The 21137-nt window shown below is 63.6% G+C and overlaps 1 protein-coding gene across 1 annotated transcript; it reads left to right on the top strand.

The window, feature by feature from the left end:
• Positions 1-1653: 1653 nt before the first annotated feature.
• Positions 1654-17974, top strand: FHOD1 (formin homology 2 domain containing 1). The gene is made up of 22 exons (XM_083851308.1): positions 1654-1893; positions 8120-8226; positions 8308-8372; positions 9628-9695; positions 9785-9890; positions 9996-10090; positions 10467-10578; positions 10811-10905; positions 10994-11137; positions 11250-11455; positions 11537-11647; positions 13021-13181; positions 13420-14330; positions 14581-14733; positions 14915-15097; positions 15344-15463; positions 15671-15832; positions 15909-16099; positions 16183-16375; positions 16462-16621; positions 16709-16885; positions 17604-17974. The coding sequence occupies exons 1-22, from the start codon at positions 1723-1725 to the stop codon at positions 17684-17686; spliced, it is 3774 nt and encodes a 1257-aa protein (XP_083707434.1). The 5' UTR covers positions 1654-1722; the 3' UTR covers positions 17687-17974.
• Positions 17975-21137: the final 3163 nt, after the last annotated feature.

The following is a 21137-nucleotide window of genomic DNA, read 5'->3' as shown; positions in this document are numbered from 1 at the left end:
GCCTCGTCCTGCCAGGGGCTGGCTCTTGTCACCCGGCCTGTGCCAATGCCCCGACATCTCCGCTGGACTCTGTCCAGTCCTTCTTGTACTGGGAGCCCGCTCTGCTGCTGGTGGCTGGACCCGCTCTCGCGCTCCCTGCCCTCGCCCCACCACCCCAGCTCTCGCCCAGGGCCATCGCTGCACGGCCGGGCTGTGAACAGGAAGGCAGCACCGCTCTGCAGCAGCCCTGTGCTGCGGGCTCGTCTCCGGTGGCAGGGGTGAGGCGGGTCTAGGAGCCACGAGACCTTCCCCTATGTCTCTCATCCTGTCCCCTGCACAGTCACAGCCTGCAGCTCCGGCAAGCTGCCCCAAATTGCCCGTCACCTTCCTTCCTGCTGCCAGAGCAGAGGGCGCAGCACTGCCGCCCACCCGTGTCTCTGTCCTGGGTGAGGATATTCCACGAACATCCTGGGGCACCCTGAGCACCGCTGCACACTCCAAACATCCCAAAGCACCCAGAGCATCACGGAGTACCCTGAGCATCCCTGCACAACCCGAGCATCTTGGGGCACCCTAAGCATCCCTGTGCACTCAGCGCAGGCTGCCCATTGGCATCCACTGGGGCACCTGGAGCATCCCAGAACACTCAGAGCACCCTGGGACACCCAGAGCATCCTGGAACACCCCAAGTATCTGAGGTTTCCAGAGCATCCCAGAGCACCCTGAGCATCCTTGGGGGCACCCCGAGCATCCCGGGGTACCCCAAGCATCCCTGAACACCCCAAGCATCTTGGGACACCCAGAGCACCCCAGGGTACCCAGAGCATCCCTGTGCACCTGGAGCATCCCGGAGCACCTGTAGCATCCTCTGGGGTATCCCGAACATCCCTGTGCATTCCAAGTATGCTCTGGGGTACCTGGAGCATCCCCGTGCACCTGGAGAATCCGCGAGCACCATGAGCATCTCCTGGGGCACCCTGAGCATCCCGGAGCACCCTGAGTATTCCTGCACACCCCAAGCATCTTGGAACACCTGGAGCATCCCAGGGTACCCAGAACATCCCTGTGCACCCAGAGAGTCCCAGAGCACTCAGAGCATCCTGGGGAGCCCTGAGCATCTCTGTGCACTCCGAGCATCCTCTAGGGTACCCAGAGCATCCCAGAGCACCCCTGCACACCCCAAGGGTCTTGGCACACACAGAGCATCCCAGAGTACCCAGAGCATCCCTGTGCACCCAGAGCATCCTAGACCACCCTGAACATCCCCTGGGGCACCCCAAGCATCCCTGCACACCCCAAGCATCTTGGTGTGCCCGGAGCATCCCAGGTTACCCAGAGCATCCCTGTGGACCCGGAGCATCCCGGGCCCACCGTGAGCATCCCTTGGGGCACCCCGAGCATCTGGGGTTTCCCAGAGCATCCCAGAGCACCCTGAGCACCCTCAGGGGCACCCCAAGCATCCCGGGGTACCCTGACCATCCCTGCACACCCCAAGCATCTTGGCACACCCGGAGCACCCCAGGGTACCCAGAGCATCCCCGTGCACCCGGATCATGACGGCACACCCCGCACATCCCCGCGCACCCGGTACAAACCCCTTACGATCCCCTCGTGCACCCGCGGAGGGCGCCCGAGCGCGGGGCGGTCCCCGTTAGCAGGGGCGGCCCCGGGGCGGTGCCGGGGGCGCTGCCTCCCCCCCAACCGGAGCTGCGGGCGCGGGGCGGCGGCAGCGGCGGTGCCGCCATGGCGGAGGCGGCGGTGCAGTGCCGGGTCCAGTACCTGGAGGATGCCGACCCCTTCGGCTGCGGCAGCTTCCCGGAGCCGCGCCGAGCCCCGGTTTACGCCGTGGCGGAGGCGCTGGCCCTGGGCGCGCAGCTGCCCGCGCTGCACCGGCTGCTCGGAGCGCCGCTGCCGGTAAAGGGGGGGGCGGCGGCGGAGAGCTGGGGGGGGGTCCCGTGCGGAGCGGGGCTGCCGGGACCCTGCTGAGCATCCCCGGGCAGCGCTTCGTGGGTAGGGGGGCAGCGGGGCTGGGGGCTCCCCGGTGCTCGGTTGTTTCGGTGTCCGGAGGGGGGTCGGGAGGGGATGGAGGAGCCGGTGGTTTGTGGCTGGGGGGCTCGGGAAAATGCGCGGAGAGAGCGGGCGAAGCCACGGCTCCATCCCTGCAAGGGGCAAGTGCTCCTGTGACTGTGTGTCCGTGTCTGTGCGTCCGTGGCCATGCGTCCATGCGGTGCCATGGGGACGCGGCGGCTGCCTGGGGTGACCCGGGCGCAGGCGGTGCCACCGCACGTCCCCAGGCTGCTCGGAGAGAGCCCCGGGGCCCGCCGAAGCGGTGGCCCTCGCTCCTGCCTGAGTCACGGCGGAATTGGCGAGCCCCACCGGTGGGTGATGCCATTTCTCATCCGGCCCCTCGTGAGTCGTCTCGGAGGAAGTGGCTGCGCTTGTTCAGGCGGTTTCCCATCCGACAGCCACCCTGGCATGGCCCGGCAGCTGCCTTCGTGTGCCAGGGACGCGGGGTAGCGGCAGCACCGCTGCTGGGGAGCGCGCTCCCGTGCCACGCTGTAACGGAGCGGAGCTGAGCCTCCGGCCGCCAAACGCCGCGGGCAGGATCCGGGCGGCCTCGCTGCAGCGCACGGAGCCGCAGGGCCACCGGCCCCCGTCCCACTGCTTTTGTTTGTACGTCGGGGCTGGAAAGCTGTGCGGAAACGCGTGCGCTCCATGAAACGTGCTGAGCGACTTCCTCCGGCATGTCGTGGGCAGCGGAGGACACGGGCTCCGTGTGGAGGCCGGGAGGAGGCTGGAGCACGGCGCTGTGCCCTGCTGTGGGTCTTGGAGGTCTGAGGCTGGGCTGGCGTCCTGTCCCCAACATGATCCAGGCTAGGAGAGAGGGATCGGGGAACCTGGAGCCTCCTCTCCCTGGGGACCTTCCCACCCAGGAGTCTTCTGTTAGCGTGATGCTTTCAGCGCATCCTCTACGGTCACCTCTGGCTGGAGACAGGCTGGTTTTCTGCTTTCCGAACACGGCCCCGTGGGCATGGGACCTGGCAGCACCTCACTGATGGCCGAGCATCTCCCTCCTGCAGCCTGTGGCACCGCAGGAGCAAAGGCAGGGGAGGCAGGGACAGGGGCAGGAGGGGGCGATGGGATGGGGGTTGCTCTGAGCCCTTTCCCTGAGCCAAACAAGCTCCTTTCATCCCCACTTTCATTTTTCTTGGAGCAGAGCAGCAGCATCTCATGTTGTCACCGTCATGGGATTTTTAGGCGGTGACTAAACGGAGTCTGTTTGGGAACAAACAGCCCGAGACATGACGAATGGAGCGAACTCAAATTTCAGGCATGCGTCCTCCTCCCCGGGCAGGAGCTGCCTGTAACGGGATCGCGGTCCCGGGGTGCCACCGCGGGCACGGGGATGCTTGTTGGGGCTCGCGCGTGCCGGTGCCTCCACCGCCAGCCTCCTGCCCTGCAGAGCGTGGCTGCTCTCCCATCCCACGGGCTGGGTCCGAATCAGGAGCTGGCACCCCGGGGCAGCCTTATCCTGGCACGATATCTCCCATCGTTCGGACGTGCCCGCCGTGCCAGGTGCTGCTCTCTGCTCCATTACTCACTGCGCTAAAATTAGTAAATGAGTAGACAGGTTTTTTATTATTATTTTCTTTTCCCCCTATAAATCTGCTGTAAAAGCTCAGCTGGGGATGCCGCTCAGCAGCACACTCCCGGGGAGACCAGGAGGGAGCAGGGCCGGGCCCCTGCGCATCCTCGGAGAACCGAGCAGTCTCCTCGGGACAACCTGCCCCAGGGACCCACCGGATCCCATGCAGGATTTGCCCTCCCTGCCTTTTGCTGGGGCAGATGGTTTCTCGCACTGGCATCTCTGCGTGTCCCCACCGAACAGCCCGTCCTGCCCTGTGACACCCTCGGCGCTTCCTCTCCCCGCAGCTGATGACTTTTTCATGTTTTCCGGAAAGCGTGTTTGTGCCTGAAATACCTTCCCGCTTTGTTTTCCCCAGCCGTATTGTTCTGCCTCGAGCTGATGCTATCTCGTCTTCGCTTCCAGCAGTTCTGCAGCTCCGCTGGGTGATGCTCCCTCTGGGTGCGGGTGTGTTTTTTAAACCCCTCCAAGTGTTTTTCTGCAAAACCCATGTTTTCTACAACAGCGTGTGACCGCTGTAACAGAGATCCCTTTGCGAACCAGCCTGCTGGGCACAGCCAGAGCGGCGCTGGGGCTGCAGAACCGGATTGCAGAGGGTGGCAGCGAGGCCGACTCTGTGCCACTGCTGCCCCTGGGAGCTGCCTTGGCAAGGTGTCCCCTCGCTCTCCAGAGGCCGCCGTGCTCCCTTTACCCGTGCCCCACACCAGCGCTGTCTCATCCCCCAGTCCAGGGATTTTCCAAACTGTTATGAAACCAAACTGTCCGGAGCCACGCTATCCCACTCCTCGCCAGGAAACCTGCAGAAGAGCAAAAAACTGCTGCGTCAGCACAACAGGTTGTGGTCCGAGTGCCCGGAGCTCTGGATTTTGGTGGATTTTGGGGATTATTGAGCCACACGGGTGCCTCTGGTAGTGGTGAGAAGCAGGAGCTCAGGCCTGGGTGGAGAGGGCAGTGCATGAGCAAGTGTGCAGGTCTGGGCCAGCTTGGGGCTGAGTGACCTCCAGAGCCCTCCTGCTTTAATTTTGTTTTTCCTGCCCTTACGGGCAGCGCTCCCATCCATGTGCTGCCATCCGTCAGGCAGGAAAGGGTAGGAGGCAGCAACTGAGCGCCCTGGTGACAAACACCCCCACCAGCCCCAGAGCGAACCCAGGTGCCCGAAGCATGGTGCGTGCCCTTGGCTGCGTGCTGGGGCTGCTCCTGCGCGGGGAGAGCTGCCCACGGCCCTGTCCACCTCCTCCGCCATCGCCTCCGGGTGCGAGAAGAGTTTAGAAGAGAAGCTGCAGACGTTTACAGACATTATAGCGTGTGTTTGGAGAGCGAGCTGTGCTGGGTCTGCTGGCACGAGGGATTTGCCTGAGTTTGAAGTGCACAGAGGTGGCAGCCCCAGGCGTGGGGGGCAGAGCGGTGCTGATTGAAGGATGCCGTGTGCTGCGGGTGCTGCAGACGTTGCTACAGCTGCTGCCAGGTCCTGCTTCATGCTGTGTAAAATTCATCCTGAGCTTTGTGTTCAACTACCGCCTTGAGTCTGAGCCTCAGCTGGAACAAACAGCGCCGGTTTCAGCAAATTCCCCTTCCCAGAAGAGCTGCGTGGGGCGCCCCGTGGCACGGCTCTCTCCAGTTCGCAATCTGGGCGTTGCGCTGGCTCTGCCCCAACACCAGCCTCTGGCAGGGGTTTTAGAGCATCTTTGGGTTTCTCCTTACCCAGCTGGGGCTGGTTTGGGTTCTGGGTCCGTCCCGAGGCCAGCACAAGGAGGCGAGGACCATGCCCATGTCGCATGTTTCCACCAAAGAGTTTCTTTAAATATGCTCTCTTAGAGCCGCCCAGAGCGTTACGCAGCTCGACGAAGTTGGGAAATTGTGGTTGCCAAAAAGAAGAAAGTGTTAGAGATGGGGGGAAGTGTTTCTGCAGCTGGCAGATAAGGAGGATGCCGCGTCCTCCTGCAGCCCAGGGGAGGCCAAGGGCGATGCTCCAGCTTGCATACGGATTTTCGGGGAGCTGCTGCTCACACAGGGTAGGAGCTCAGGACAGGTTGCACCTCTGAGCGGCACCAGGCTGCTGCACCCAGGGTGGGTTCTCTGGGTCCCAAGCATGAAGGATGCTCCCCCATCGGCTACATCAAACCTGGGGAGCTTCCCTGAGCTAACGATATGCCTGCTGGCCCTGCGGACGTCCCTTTCACTCGTGAAGGCTCTGCTGGGACAAGTCCTGGTCCAGCTGGGTGGCGTGGGGCTGTCCTCGGGGATGCTTCTCCAGCACATGGCTTGGAGCAGCCTGCAGCTCCGTGTGGGACGCCCCTGCTTGGACGAGTGGTGTGGGTCAGCAGAGAGAAACTCAGCTCGTTCTGGCAAAGGCTGGTACAGCAAGGATGGTTTTAGATGCGTCCGTTTGTCTCCCTTGGCTACGGAGACCTCCAGACATGCTCACCGGTGGGGACACCTCCGTCACAGCCCCATGGTTTGGAGAGGGCAGTCCCGCTCCAGCAGAGCCAGCTTTCCACAGGAGGTCGTTTGCTGGCTGTGCGTGTCCTCGCTGAGCTTTGAAGCTCACGGTCAGGGAGATCCCATGTGTTTCCACCTTCCTCAGCTTTCAATTTGGAGCTGTTGGGGTGGCACTGAGCTTTCGATGCATGCAGGAGACCTCTCCAGGCTGCTGAGAGCCGTGCTGCTGTGCAGGGTCCTTGTCCCCTCTACAGACTGGCACCAGCACCAGTTTCGTGGTCCCAGCAGGTCCCCAAACTGCTCTGCCTGCTGCCTGGAGGACGCCAGCAGCGCTATGGGAGCCGCGTGCTGGAGGTGTGAGCGTGGGATGCTCTCCTCCTCCCCCCTGCTCCGCTTCGTCCCCGGGCTAACTGCGGCCCTGCGCTGTTTTAAAACGCTTTCCCATGCCGGAGGCAGACGGATCAAAGCTTGCTGGTGACACCAGGGCTCAGAACAGGGACACAACCCTGCACTGGGAGCTGTTGTCACCCTGTGGCCCCACCGTGCTGTCCCCAGCAGCATGACCGCAAGGCTTGGATCTTTTAAAACCTTGTCCGAGGGTGCAGGAGCAAGCCCAGCCGTGAGGTCCAGCATGGAAATGCCAAGCTGGGAGGCTTGGCAGGGCATCCCCGGCATGGGGTGGCCTGTCCCTGTCCCTGTCCCCATCCCCATCCCCAGGGGATGGCATTTGCTGGGCGGGAGCATCCCTTGGGCTCTGAGCTCCCCTCGTGGGGAGCACGGCCAAGCTCACACGGGAAGCGTGCGGCCGCCAGCTGGGACATGTCACCGGCCCTGATAGGAGCTGTGGATGTTATCTGCGGCTTGCAGGGCTCTGGCAACCGAGCAGAGGCAATTTTTTTCCTTTGGGAGCTGCTTTTTGCTGTGTTTGATTGCTCCCGGGTGCTGGTTCATCCCGCCGTGCCTGGGAGGGTGCAGAGAAGCCCAGGAGAAGCCTCGGAGCAGGATTCGAAGCCTTTCCCCTGCAGGCAAGCCCTCAGATGGTGTTTGCTTGTGTTGCCATGGCCAGGTGGAGTGGGATGCAAACAACGCAACGACTGCGTCTAACCCGACAGAGCTGCCCTGCCAAATTGCCACTTTTCTGGAGGCTTGGTCAGACGCCAGGCTGTTATTCCAACGCATGTGGCACGGTGCTGTCCTGACTTCTGGTTTTGAAGCTCCGCTGGCGGCAAAGTCAGACGTGCAAAAGTTTGCGCAGGCTTGTGACTCAACGGAGAGCAAGCACAGGGTGACGCTGGGGCCAGATCCAGAGCTGGTGGTGCTCTGCCAGCCCGCTCCAGCACATCGCCAGCTCTCCCAGCCCTTGGGAAGCAGCGGGGACGCCGGTGGAGCCGTGACCATTAATAACAGGGATTTATCCCTGCTGTAGCGAGGGATGGGGGATGGCACAGCAGGCATGCCAGGACACGGAGGATGCGTTAGCAGCAGGAGCAGCGTTAGGAGTAGGAGCAGCGTTAGGAGCAGGAGCAGTGTTGGGTTTGATGCTTCCCCGCCCCGCCACGTGGCCGGGTGCGGGGCTGAGTCATACGGGGCAGGTCAGGCACCCACAGCCACTGGGAAACCCGTGCAGGGCTTGCTGTGTTTGTGTGCTGCTGCGGGGGTGAGGGAGGAAACCAGCCCTGCCCCGACTGCGCCCCGCTGCGGGACACGCTGGCAGCATCAGGCTGGGTCCCCCGCCCCAGGGACAGTCGATGGCACGGGTGCCACCCTTGCCCTGTGTTTTTTCCTGGTGTGGGCTTCGTGTTTCCCCCCCAGGTCCGATGCTGGTCCCCTGGGCTTTCCCTGCGGCATGCTAGGAGGGAGGACACGTCCCCGTAGGGATGGCGCTGCGGGGGGGACGAGGTGGTGTCGCCTGCGGTCCTGCAGGACCAGCTTGGGGACGTGGGTTTGTGCAGCCGGCAGGAACATCACTGTCACCGGTGGGGACACGAGGTGGGCACGGTGGCTCGTGTCTCATCCCGGTGGCTCGTGTCTCATCCCGGCTGTCTGCGTCCCCAGCTGGAGGACTGCACGCTGCAGGTCTCCCCATCCGGCCACTACCTGGACCTCGACCTGTCCCTGCTGGAGCAGAAGGATGACCTGGAGGGTTTCTACGAGGAGGTCAGGTGAGGCACACAGGGCACTGGGGACACGGGGACGCCGCGTGAGCGAGCGCCGGCGCTCACCCTCCTTCCCCCTCGCCCCAGGAAGGGCCGGCGGCCGACGCTGATCCTGCGCACCCAGCTCTCTGTCCGCGTCCACGCCATCATCGGTGAGTCGGGCTGGGTGGTGGTGGCCGTGGTGGTGGCCTCGTGGTGCCACGAGGCTGCCGAGGGTCCTCCCCCCCCGTGCAGGTCGGGGCTTCTGCTTCTCAGGCTGGGAACGCATCGCGCGCTGCGGGTATTTTGGGTCATCCAGGCAAGACCTAAATATAGCCATGGAGAATGCAAACAAACGGCTTACACGGGGACAAGAGCGCTCGGACAGCTCGAGTCTTTCCATCCGGAGCAGGGGGAAAAGCCAGCACGGAGCGGAGCGGTGCTGGGAGGGGAGGGCAGGGACCGGGGCTGGGGTCGGGGTCGCGCTCCCCGCTCGCGGTTCCCAGGCTCCGGGCTGCTCCGTGCCCCGGCCCCATCGGCCCGGCAGCGCGGCTGGGAGGATGCCGGGAGCTGGGGTTTGGCAGAGCGCTCGTCGGCCTGGCTGGGAAGCAGCGTGGGCAGCTGGCCTGGGGCTCGTTACAGCTCCGAACCTGACCCGGGGAACTTGGGACGCTGGGATAATACAATTTGGAGTTCAGAGCGGGCAAGCGAGAGGAAACCAGAAACGCAGCTATTTTTAAAGAAGTAATAAATAGAAAAGCAGTGAAACAGAGAAAAATGGATTTGGTGAGCTGTGGGCCTCCTTTGAGGGCTGCCAGCCATGGGACGGGGACAAAGAGGGGTGGCAGAGCGGGTGTAACGGCGCCCGGTGCCCCATGGTGGGTGATCCCAGCAGGGTGAGATGCTTCCTGAGATGCCCCCAAACCTCGCGCAGGGTCAGCACTGCCCTGGGGCTGCTGCTCCCACACGGTGGGGAGGAATGGCTAAAAGTGGCTCTGCCTCCTGTCCGTGTTCCTGTTTCGGTTCTGCGCAGGAAACCAGAGGGGATATTTATGTCTATGCAGAAAAATTAAAAAAAAAAAAAAGAGAGAGAAAATAGGAAGGTGGCAGCGCTGAAATAAGCAGCTGTGGGGGAGCTGCTGCTGTTCCACCCTTGTGTGGCCACGTGCCCCAGAGAGCCGGTGCTGGCACTGGGAGCATTTCGGAGCTCCTGGCCAGGCCATCACTTCACATCTCCCGTTTCACAGAATCGTAGAAACACCCAGGTTGGAAAAGGCCTTCAGGATCACTAAGTCCAACCACTTGACCTGCCAAGTCCCACCACTAAACCATGTCCCTTAGTGCCACGTCCACGCGTCTCTGAAACACGTCAGGGATGGGGACGCCACCACTGCCCCGGGCAGCCTGTTCCAACCCTTTTCCTTGCAGAGAAGCTGTACAACTCGCAGGGGCCGGAGCTGCGGCGTTCCCTCTTCTCCCTCAAGCAGCTCTTCCAGGTAGGTGGCCCCGGGTCCATGTCCCCAGCCAGGGGCTGGCTTTGTCCCCACCACATGCGCTGGGACAACGCCTGGGCTTCTCCCCGCAGGAGGACAAGGACCTGGTGCCCGAGTTTGTGAACCTGGAAGGGCTGACGTGCCTGATCAAAGTGGGGGCAGAGGCTGATCAGAACTACCAGAACTACATCCTCCGTGGTTGGTACTTGGTCCAGGGGGTGGTGGAAGGCTGGGGGTGTCCCTCTTGCAGGGTGGAGAAGGCTCTGCTCAGGGTGGCCACCATCCCGTGACCTTGCCTTGCAGCCCTGAGCCAGATCATGCTCTTCGTGGACGGGATGCAGGGTGTCATCAACCACAACGAGACCGTCCAGTGGTTGTACACGCTGTCGGGAAGCCTGGTAAGCAGCAGTGACCCCTCTCTGTGGCTGTCCCCATGTGCTGTCCCTTGGGGGGTTCACCCCACACCTCGCCTTCGGAATGGGCTTGGTGCCTTCCTACCCTCAGGCTCATTGGGTGCTGCTCACAGAAGTCACCCAGAGTCCCCAGACAAATGTGACCATGCTCCTGGGCACAGAGGTTGAACATAAGAGGGGGGGTCCCACCCCAGGCCCCTTCTCAGTGCCCATAGGACATCAGGATCCCAGCTGTAGGACCCTGGCCCCACAGCACCGTGACCTGTCCCCAGAGTTGGTGGTGAAGCCACCAGCCCTGGGGCATGGGCACAGCCACCCCGTGCTGGCAGCGCCCTGCCACGGCCGCTGTCCCTCGTCCCAGTTCCGCCTGGTGGTGAAGATGGCGCTGAAGCTCCTGCTGGTGTTTGTGGAGTACACGGAGCCCAACGCCCTGCTCCTCATCCATGCCGTGAACACCGTGGACCAGGCGCGAGGTGAGTGCAGCCCCAGCTGCCAGCGAGATCCCTGCTTGGGGATGGTTCGACACAGAGGCCACGTTGTCTGTCCCACGCCAACCCCCTGTGTGATGGCCACGGCCCATGGGAGCCCACCAAGAGCCCCCAGCAGGGATGGGGATGGGGGGAGATACTGGGGATGCAGCGCGCTGTGTCCCAAACCTGCCCCAGCTGCAGCCCTGGTGTCACCTGCACCCGTCGCTTGTCCCAGGCGTGTGTCCGTGGTCCAACCTGATGGCCATCCTGCAGCAGCGCAACGGGGCCGACACGGAGCTGCTGGTGTTCGCGATGACCCTCATCAACAAGGTCAGCACCGGGGGTGGCCGTGCCGTGCCGTGGGGCCACCCTGTCCCCATCGCACCCGTCCCAGCCCTGTCCCTCTGCTCCTGGCCAGACGCTGGCTGCCCTCCCGGACCAGGACTCCTTCTACGACGTGACAGACTGCCTGGAGCAGCAGGGCATGGAGAGGGTGGTGCAGCAGTACCTGAGCAGCAAGGGCACCGACCTCGACCTCAAGCAGCAGTTCGTGCTCTACGAAGTGAGCGGGGCACCCTGGGGCGATGTCCACGTCCATCTCCCTGGGGAGGGTGGGTGTGCGGGGTGGGAGCAGTGCCCAGGGGGCTCACCGGGCGTCCCCGTCCCCTCTGCAGAGCGCTCTCAAGCTGGAGGACGGGGTGGAGGAGCCGTCGCCGGGTGGGCGCAAGGAGAGGAGGAAGACAGATGAGGGCCGGCGCGGGTGGCGTGCTCAGGGCAGCTGTGCCGAGCCCAGCCCCGACCCCCAGCCTGTGCTGGGGAGCCCCAGCACCCCAAAGGAGCCCCCCGTTGAGGATAGCCCTGAGCCAAGCATCCCAGCAGAGTAAGTATGGGATGTGAGGATACCGGGATGCAGCATGGGGGGTCCCCCCCAGGTCTCCATCAGTGCCACCTCTTTCTCCAGGCCATGCCCAAAGAGCACCTACAACAGCACGTCCAGCCTGCGGCTGTCTCTGCCGTGCACCTCGCCCGAGAAGGAGCAGCCCCCAGGCCCCGGGGAGAGGAGCGTGTACAAGTAAGCAGCCAGGCGGGGATGGTGCCCTGGGGCTGAAGGCGAGGAGGGTCTCACCACCGTGTCCCTGCTGGGGTACACCTGTCCCAAGGGAGCACTGGGGATGCAGCGGGGTCTAGGCAGGCATCAGGGCCGGCAAGATGCACAAGCCAGGAGAGGACAGTCTGAGGTGGTCCAGCCAGGGCTTTCACAGCATCATTTGGCCCCACTGGGACACACACGCCTCTTCTCCAGCTCCATCTCTTCCCCCCTGCTCCTCTTCTCTGGCCGTGCTGATTCTCTCCTCTGCCCACTCTTTCTATCTTTCCTTTTGCAGGCTGCACCAACCTGCCCCTGTCTGGTAAGTGCCCAGGCTTTGCACGCGTGTGATGCCTCCCAGTGCACCCCGCTTGCTGTTCCCAGCCCTTGCATCTCCTCTGCTTGTGTCCTGGCTGGATGGCTGGGACCCCCATGCCACCGGGGTCCCACTTGGGGTGGCAGTGCCCTCCAAACCCCGTTAATGGTGCTCCTTGGTGGTGCAGCCCTGGAGCTGGCATCGTCCACAAGAACCTTCCTGGTGGCTCTGATGATGGGGACGGTGCCCCCACGTCGCCAACACCATGCAGCACCCAGGCAAGGGGAGTTCTTGATGGGGGTCCCCGGGCCATGCCTTGGGGCTGGGGGGTGGGTGCAGGAGACCCCCATTAGCAGGGGCTAACCCCTGTTTTCCCTCAGGCGGGAGGATGCCCCCTCCTTGCATGGGGACAAGCCTATTCTGAGGAGGTTTGAGTAAGTAGAGGCATGCGTGTGTCTCCAGGCATGCGCTTACTCAGGCCAGAGGTATCTGGCCTTGGAGGGCCGAGGAGCAGGAGGAGGGTCCTCGTGTGTCCCAGCTCCACCGTGGTGCCCTCCTGGGAGCTCGGTCTCACAGCTTGAGGGTCATGGTGAACACCAGCTTGGGACCAAAGAGTGATGGTGGCAGAGGTGGTGGTGGAGTCTCCATCCTTGGAGATGCTCAGAAGCCACCTGGGCATGGTCCTGGGCAACCTGCTCTGGGTGGCCCTGCTGGAGCAGGGGTTGGGCCAGGTGACCTCCAGAGGTCCCTGCCAGCCTCACCCATTACATGGCCATGCTTCCCCTGCCTTCGGCTCCTGGTGGGCTGTGGCATCCCTGTCCCCCCATCCCCAAGCCATAGTGGCATTACCCATCTCTCTGAAGGGCTTGGAGGCAGCTGGGGGCATGGATGGACCCTGCTGTGGTGCGGCTGGTGCCGGGGGTTTTGGTGCAGGACCCGGCCCGCGCGGTGCTTGCTGTGTGGTGCCATGTGGTGTGGTTTGCCCGTCCCCACCTCCCCTGCCCCTTGGTGCCCCCGGCTGATGGCTGCCCCTGTCTCGCAGAGCTCGCTTCCTGGAGAACCTGGCTGCTGCCCAAAAGGAGAAGATCTCCGCCATGGCCAAGGGACGGCTCGACATCCTCAGCGATGTTGCTGCGGAGCATCTCGTCGCTTGGGATGGGGACAGCGGCACCCCTGAGCCCGGGATGGAGCCAACCAGCATGAGTATGTGCAGGAATGGGGTCGGAGCATGTCCCTCTGGGCCCACCAGGATCCGGGAGTGGGTGGCAGTGGTCCCTCTGGCCCATGATGCTGGGTGCCGTGGAGGTGCTGGTGCCATCCCGCTCCAAATACCAGTGTCTGAGCGTGCTCCCACCAGGGAAAGTTCCCCAAACTCGACGTGCAGCCCAGCAGCACCCTCCTGTTGGGTGGGCTGTCTCACCCCCTCCCCATCTCCCTGCAGGGTCCCACGCAGGCCGGCAGGACACCACCGACTCCTGCAGCGCCATCTCCTCCGATACCAAGTTCATGCTGGACATGCTCTACGCTAAGGGCTCCTCGGAGCTGGGGAGGCAGAAGGTCTTCCCCGAGGGGCTGTCGTCCTCCCCCTGCCAGGGTGAGGAGGAGACGGGCAGCAGGCAGAGCTGCGCTGAGGGACGCGGTGGTCGGGAGCAGGAGAGCACCTGGCTCCATGGCAGGGCTCCGGACGGGCCGGTGGCCAGCGCCCATGCCAAGCTGGCACGTGCCGCATCCAACATCGACGCTGAGACCCACACACAGAAGCTGGAGAAAACCATGATGATGCCCATCAAGAAGGACACGGAGCTGTCGTGGGAGCACCTTCAGGCCAGCCCCGTGCAGCTGAAGATCAAGGACCTGGACTTCACTGACCTGGGGGAGGAGGAAGACTTTGACATCTTGGACACGGGGCCCATAGCCAATGGCTCCTTCCTTCCTCCCGGCATCCAGGCAGCGAGCGCTGGAGTTCTCATGGTTCCCCCTCCACCTCCCATGGACCCTGGCTGTCCACCACCTCCCCCTCCACCTCCTATGGTCCCTGGCTGCCCACCACCTCCACCTCCACCTCCTATGGTCCCTGGCTGCCCGCCACCTCCCCCTCCACCTCCTATGGTCCCCGGCTGCCCACCCCCTCCAGGGCTCCCAGGCCCTTCGGCCACTGATGGCCCTTCCCAAGCCAAGAAGAAGAGGACAGTGAAGCTCTTCTGGAAGGAGCTGAAGCAGCTAGATGGCTCTGTGGGGCCGGGCAGGTTTGGGCAGGCAACGCTGTGGGCATCCCTGCAAAGCGTTGAGGTCAACACTGCCAAACTGGAGCATCTCTTCGAGTCCCGGGCGAAGGAGGTGCCGGCTTCCAAGGTACCAGCAAGCTGGCACCATCAGCTGGGGGAGCACTGGGTGGCTGTTGGTTCATGTGGGTCCCCTGGGCATGCACCATCACCCTGACCCTGTGCTGACGGGCACCCACAGCCCCGAGGCTCAGCGGGGAGGTTGGGGCAGGGTGGATGGTCGGTGCATGCGTTTGCTTAGCTCCGGCTCATGTCCGTGGTGCTCTCATGAAGGTGAGCCTTCTGCCTGGCTGCCAGCCTCCGCCCTGTCCTCCCTGCAGAAAGCTACCGACGGGAAGAAGGTGGTGGTGGTGCTGGACCCCAAGAGGAGCAACGCCATCAACATCGGCCTCACGGTGCTGCCACCTGTCCACATCATCAAGACGGCCGTGCTCAACTTCGATGAGTTTGCGGTCAATAAGGAAGGGATCGAGGTGAGAAGCTGGGCCCCAACAGGGTCCTCGTGTGGGTCCTTTCCCCTGACCAGGAGGTCTCCGTGCCCATGCTGGCAGTGTGGCACAATGTAGATGGCCTTGAGGTGGCACGTCACATCTCCCACCAGCATGGGGAGCGGCGATGTGGCTGGAGTCTGACGTATCCCCTTGCCTGCTTTAGAAAATCTTGACCATGGTCCCAACTGAGGAGGAGAAGCAGAAGATCCAGGAGGCCCAGCTGGCCAACCCCGACGTGCCCTTGGGCTCTGCGGAGCAGTTCCTGCTCTCCCTGTCCTCCATCAGCGACCTCACGGCCAGGCTCCAGCTCTGGGCCTTCAAGCTGGACTATGAGAGCCTGGAGCAGGTACAGGGCCACCTACCCCATCCCTCCTCACCACTGCCAGCCCCAGTGGGGTCCCTGGGATGAGCCACGTGTGTTCCTGGTGGGACGTGGCCATGTCTGAGTACGGGAGGTGTCCTTCTGGTTGGGGACAGGCTGCAGGTCCCTAAGGCAAGCGTGGGGTGGTTGTGCTCATGTTTGAGGGCAAATGCTGAAGCCCCCAAGGGAGGTGACACCCAAGGGGTCTGACCTGCCCCCATCCTCATCCAGGAGATAGCAGAGCCGCTGTTTGATCTGAAAGTGGGCATGGAGCAGCTGGCCAAAAATCACACCTTCAAGTGCATCCTGGCCACACTGCTGGCCATGGGCAACTTCTTGAATGGCTCCCAGGTGAGGAACGGGGTGCGGGGCGACGCAGCCAGTCATGGGTGCTGCAAGGATGATGAGACTGACCATGGCATGTGGGTACCCGAGAGGGACCACGTGAGGCTTGGGAAGGTGCCTGAGGCTGGGTGGTGTGGGTGCTGGTGGTGGTCCATGTGGTCTGCTGGAGGATGGGAGGGTGGAGGGGCCCTGCTGAGTCTGTTGGGGTTTCAGAGCAGAGGCTTTGAGCTGGGCTATCTGGAGAAGGTCTCGGAAGTGAAGGACACGGTGCACCGGCAGTCCCTGCTCCACCACCTCTGCCAGATGGTGGTGGAGAAGTTCCCAGAAACCACGGACCTCTACTCGGAGATCGCCTCCATCACACGCTCCGCCAAGGTGAGGCCAGGCCCAGAGCCCACACCTCCACCCCACCACCAACACCACCCCGAGGGCTGACATCTCCCTCCTCCAGGTCGACTTTGACGAGCTGGCCAACAGCCTGGTGCAGCTGGAGCGGCGCTGCCAGGCCTCCTGGGACAACCTGAAGGTGATCGCCAAGCACGAGACCAAGCCGGTGCTGAAGAGCAAGCTGACGGACTTCCTCAAGGACAGCACCCAACGCATCGTCGTCTTGAAGGTGGTCCACAGGCGCGTCCTCAACAGGTGGGCAGCTCTCCGCGAGCAGACCCCCGGCCCCGTGGTCCACCCGTGGTGGGAAGGACCTGCGGTGACCGGCGTCCCTGCAGGTTTCACTCCTTCCTGCTGTACCTGGGGTACCCAGTCAGCGCCGTGCGGGACGTGAAGGTGATGCCCATCTGCAAACTGCTGCGGGAGTTCGCCCTGGAGTACCGCACCTGCCGGGAGCGCGTCCTGCAGCAGCAGAAGAAGCGCGCCGCCCACCGGGAGCGCAACAAGACCCGGGGGCGGCTCATCACCGAGGTACGGGGCTGCACCGCTGGCCGCGTCCCCCCAGCGCCCCAAGGGCTGCCCCATGTCCCCAACGGCCGCCTCTCGCCCACCTGCAGACCGAGAAGTTCTCCGGCATCGCCGAGGCCACCGCACCGCCTGCTGTGGTGTCGGCCAGCCCCGAGCAGCAGGAGCAGGCAGAGGTGGGCCATGAGAGCATGAAGAGCGTCCTGAGTTTGCCCACAGACGTCCCTGCCCGACGCAGCCGGGCCAGCCGGGGTAGGAGCGGGCTGGGGACAGGACAGCAGAGTGGGGCAGCCCATGGGGACACCCGGCTGATGCCAGCATCCTCATACCCCCACGCAGGAACAGGGCATGTCACCCCAAGCCCAGGCTCCCCGGCCCAGGAGGACGTCCCCAGCTCACCTGATGACGCCTCAGACGAGATCATGGACCGCCTGGTGAAGTCGGTGACGCAGAGTGCCAACCCCCGGCCCTGCGCCAACAAGGAGCGCAGGAGGTCCCGCGGCAACAGGAAGTCCCGTGAGTCCCTCTTGTCACTGTCCCCGCGCCTTGTCCCACCTCTCTGTCCCTGCCGCCCTGTGCTGTCCCCTCTCTGTCCCCATGCTCTGTCCCTATACTCTCCCAACCCCGTGTCCCAGCCCAGATGCTCTTTCCCATCTGTGCATCTCCATCCCCATGCCCTGTCCCATCTCTGTCCCCTTGCTCTGTCCCCATACTCTTTCCCATCTGTGTCCCCATCCCATCTTAGTGTCCCTGGCCCCGTGCTCTGTCCTTGCACTCTGCCATGTCCGTGTCCTTGCCCAGATGCCTTGTCCCATCTCCGCATCCCTGTCCCTATGTCTGCATCCCGTGCTCTGCCTCTGTCCCTGTACCTTGTCTCATCTCTTGGTCCATCTAGTCTGTCCCCTCTGTATCCTGTCCTGTTTCTGCGTCCCTGTCCCCTCGCTGCCCTATGCTCTGTCCCATTGCTGTCCCCATGCCCTGTCCCTGTACTTTTTCCCATCCTTGTGTCCCACTCCCATCTCTGTGTCCCTGTCCTCACACCACCCCATACCCTGTCCCTGTCCCCATGCCCTGCCTCCATCCCCACTGACTGCTCCGGAGCCCACACAGCCCCAGCCACAGGGCACAGGACCTACCCTGGGACCCAAGCATGTCACCAGGATCCCTCGTCCCCCACCCCAGGGCCACCTCCCCAGCACACGGGGCCCCAGCAGCCGCTCTCCTCTCCCCGCAGTGCGACGGACGCTGAAGAGCGGGCTGAGCGAGGACTTGGTGCAGGCGCTGGGCCTGGGGCGGGCGCCGGGCATGGAGGTGTGACCTGACCGCCCCTGCAACCCGGGGGGGCCCTGCCACCCGCGGGGAAGGACGCGGGAAGGACACTGGCACGCTCAGCACCCTTGGTCCGGCGTCCGGCTCTGGAACAGGATGGGAGCGATGCTGTGAGGCTGCTCCGTGGGGGCCAGGATGGAGGACGGGGAGAGTGTGAGTCGTGGAGGGGTCCGAGCAGTACGACGGGAGAGGGCCCCGGCCCCGGCCCCGGCCCGGACCCCCTCTGGGAACTGGGATGGCCAGTGGCTGCTGTGGCAATAAAGTGTTGTGACGTGTGCTGGTGGCATTGTCCCTTGTCCCTGCTCCTGGACTGGGGTGCTGGAGGATCTCGGGGCTGGGGCGATGCTCCCTGCAGCAGCCCTGGGGCAGCCAGCACCCCAGCGCTGAGCAGGGTGGGCTCGGGCTGTGGAGATGGAGCCCTTGCAGACCCCCACTCAGGAGGGCAGGGACCCCACAGCTCACGGGCCGGGGGCAGTGTGATCCCCCCATACTGGGACACCCAGGGGACCCTGCCAGGAAGAGGACTGCTGCCAGCACCGGGCCAGGCTCAAGGCTGCACGCTCAAGGGCAGGATGGAGCACAAGGCCACGGCGTGGTAAATAACAGACTGGGCAGCGCTGCAACGCCCCGATCCAAACACACCTCTCCCTTGTAACCCTCTCCTGGGGTGTTTTTGGTGGACCAGGCCCTGGGCATGGGACGTGTACTTGTCCCTGCCAGCCTGGCTGTGGCACCATCTCCGTGCACTTGGCAGAGACAGGCCGGCTTTACAAGGACAGCAGCTCCCTGTCCCCGTGTCCATGCCACCTCCTGGCCATCCTGGGCATGAATTAAACCCCAAACCAGGAGCCGGCGGGTACCATTTCTGAGCATCCTGCTGTGGCAGGAGATATCTCACCACTTTCCGCAGCAGAGGTCACTGTGCTTGGGGCGCCGCCACCCACGGCGAAGGCATTTGGGAAGGGTGTCACGTCATCCATCACCGCAGCTCCGCTGCCCCAGCACTGCCGCCGGCCCCAAATCCAGCACAGCAGGTCTCTGTGGCTTTCAAAGAATGAAGAAAAACTCCACCGGGCAGGGCAGCTCCTTCCTCGCCTTCACCGCCACACGGGGTCTTCCCCCGCCACCAGACCCTGGGGACGTTGGACTCGCCAGTGGCCTCGGTCACCAGCCCATGTGCCTGTGATGGCCCCAAAGCCACACAGGTGCCAAGAGCTGCAGGTGTCCAAGAGGTGCTGCAGGACGTGGCGTGGTGCTCAGGTTGGTCCCCAGATGGAGGACAAGCGGTGCCCGGGGACACCAAGGCAGCTGCGAGGGGGTCGGCACGCGGCGATGTGCAGTGGGGTGGGAGGGCCCCTGCAGCAGGGGACAGAAATGACATTATAAGCATCACCTCGGATACCACATGTCTCAGGCTCATGGGGTGGGTAAACTGAGGCAATGCCACCCCCCAGAGGCCGTGTCCTCACTGAAGGCCTCTGCCAACCTCTTCATTTATCTTCCAGCTGTTTTTTTGGCTTTGCAGCCTTGGGGATGTTTCCAAGATTCCCTGCCCGGCCCCCGGCACGCGCTGCCCTTGAGAGGCGCCTGAAGTGCTTGGCTTGGCCGCGGCACAAGAGCCTGGTGCCAAAAAAGCCATCAGGCAAGCATGCCACCCTCCCCCCCCCCACCCCAGGATGTAGCGGGATGTTAGGATGGAGGAGCAGAGGCAGTTTTGTGGGTCCCCACAGGGCTGCGTGGGTCTCCTCGGGGACACGGAGCATGTGTAGCCCTGGGTGCCACCAGCAGCACTGCATTTGGGATGCCCCAGGGTGCTGCACCCCCAGGAGTGCACTAGAGGATGCTGCTGGTGACATCTCCAGCCCTTCGCCTTGTCCCCATCCGCGTGGCGACCCACCAGCGTGCCGCTGCCCCCCGCCACCCGCGGTCCCAGCTGTGTCCTGCTGCCACGAGGGGGCACGGCGGCCACGCGCACGGCACCGCGCCGAGGCCGTGTCCCCACAGCGCCTGCCCCGGCACCCCGTGTCCCGTGGGTCCCCGGGGAGTCGCCTGGGGGCCTTCGGCTCGCTGTCCTCACCTCTGCTGCCCAGGGAATGGACAAATCCCCCCCCACACACATACACAGCTGCTGTCCCCTGCGAGATGTCCTGCGGCCGGGTGATCGCTGTCACAGGAGGTGACAGCCACCTCCTTGGTCCTGGACATTTGTTTGCCTGGCTGGGACCTGCTCCTCTCTTCCCGCACTCTGCCATCTCTCCGGGTCTCGTCCCCGAACCCCACCAAGAGCTGGCCCCGCGCCAGAAAGCAGAGGCAAGCAGAGGACAGCGGGATCGAGCCCAGCAGAATTTGGTGCTGCATCTGCTATTTCCTGCAGCAGTTTGTCTCCTCACCGTTAGGGTGCGAAGAACTACAGCAGGAGCCTGTCCCCTTGTGCTCCAAGACGTCCTCTGCCTCCTCCACCCCTCCCTAAATTCGTGCTCGGGCACCGCAGACATCATAACCTCACATTTGTTCCTGGGCTAGAGACATCAAGAGAACTTCTTGCAAGACCTGGCCACCTGCCAGGTGCCTCCCCCAAATTCCTCCTGCCGTCTCCGCTGCAGGACTCATCCTTTGCCTCTTGAGCAAGCCCAGGCTGCTGACACACTCGGCTCCGCGCCTGCCCTTCCCGGCAGCACGGAGCAGAGAGGCGGAGGGCAGGATCCAGGTCACCGCGGCTGTGACCTACTGCCCTGGTCCCTCGGGGCGGAGGAGGCAGGATGTCACCTGGGGATGCTCCTGGACCGGTCTCGTGGCCAAGAGGAAGCCGCGTTTGCTCCATCACCCTAATACCAAGGCTGAGGACCTGCGGCAACCACAGGGAAGGGAGACGGGCGGTGATGTTGGGCTGAGGTGATGGAGAAAAGTGTTTGGCCCTGAGCTGCTCTAGGGATGAAGATAATGGAGATGCCAGCCAGCTTCCCCCCCCTTTTGCTGGTGGGGACTGGCATGGGTACCATGCTGGGAAGGGGTGCAGGGCCAGGTACCCCTGCCTGTGACAGCACCTGAGTGTCACCAAAGCTTCCCAGCCCTGGCAAGAGGTCCCCACAGTGCTAATCCAGCTCTTGGCAGTGTGTCTGGGGAGCTCAGCCCCAGGGACACCATGGCGCAGGAAGCCCAGTGGCGAGGAGGCTGCCAGGGCTGGGTGGGGATGGTGACACGCGATCTTCATCCAGGCAGAAACGCTCGGTGTCACACCGGGGAACGGCTTTCCAGAAGGTGAAACCTCTCCTGAAGCCACGAATCCGGCTGGAAGTGGGGACGTGTTTTGTAAACGCCTGGAGCTCCTGCACAACCTGAACCAACAGGTCAGAGCCTGGGATTTTCCGAAAAGGGGATTTAGAACAAGAAAGATCCGGGCTGGGTACATGGCTGGGTGCTAAGCACCTGCCGGAAACTC

The sequence above is a fragment of the Anser anser genome (assembly GCF_964211835.1).
Source record: "Anser anser genome assembly, chromosome: 11".
NCBI lineage: Eukaryota > Metazoa > Chordata > Aves > Anseriformes > Anatidae > Anser > Anser anser.
The sequence above is the reverse complement of the archived record's forward strand: the minus strand, read 5'-3'. Positions and strand labels throughout refer to the sequence as shown.

What these genes read in the sequence shown, in the direction of transcription:
- FHOD1 (XM_083851308.1), top strand. Translation starts at nt 1,723, where the DNA reads ATGGCGGAGGCGGCGGTGCAGTGCCGGGTCCAGTACCTGGAGGATGCC. An exon ending in GGGGAGAGGAGCGTGTACAA is followed by an intron (nt 11,648 to 13,020) that starts GTAAGCAGCCAG and finishes CCTGTCTCGCAG; the next exon opens with AGCTCGCTTCCTGGAGAACC. An exon ending in GATGGAGCCAACCAGCATGA is followed by an intron (nt 13,182 to 13,419) that starts GTATGTGCAGGA and finishes ATCTCCCTGCAG; the next exon opens with GGTCCCACGCAGGCCGGCAG.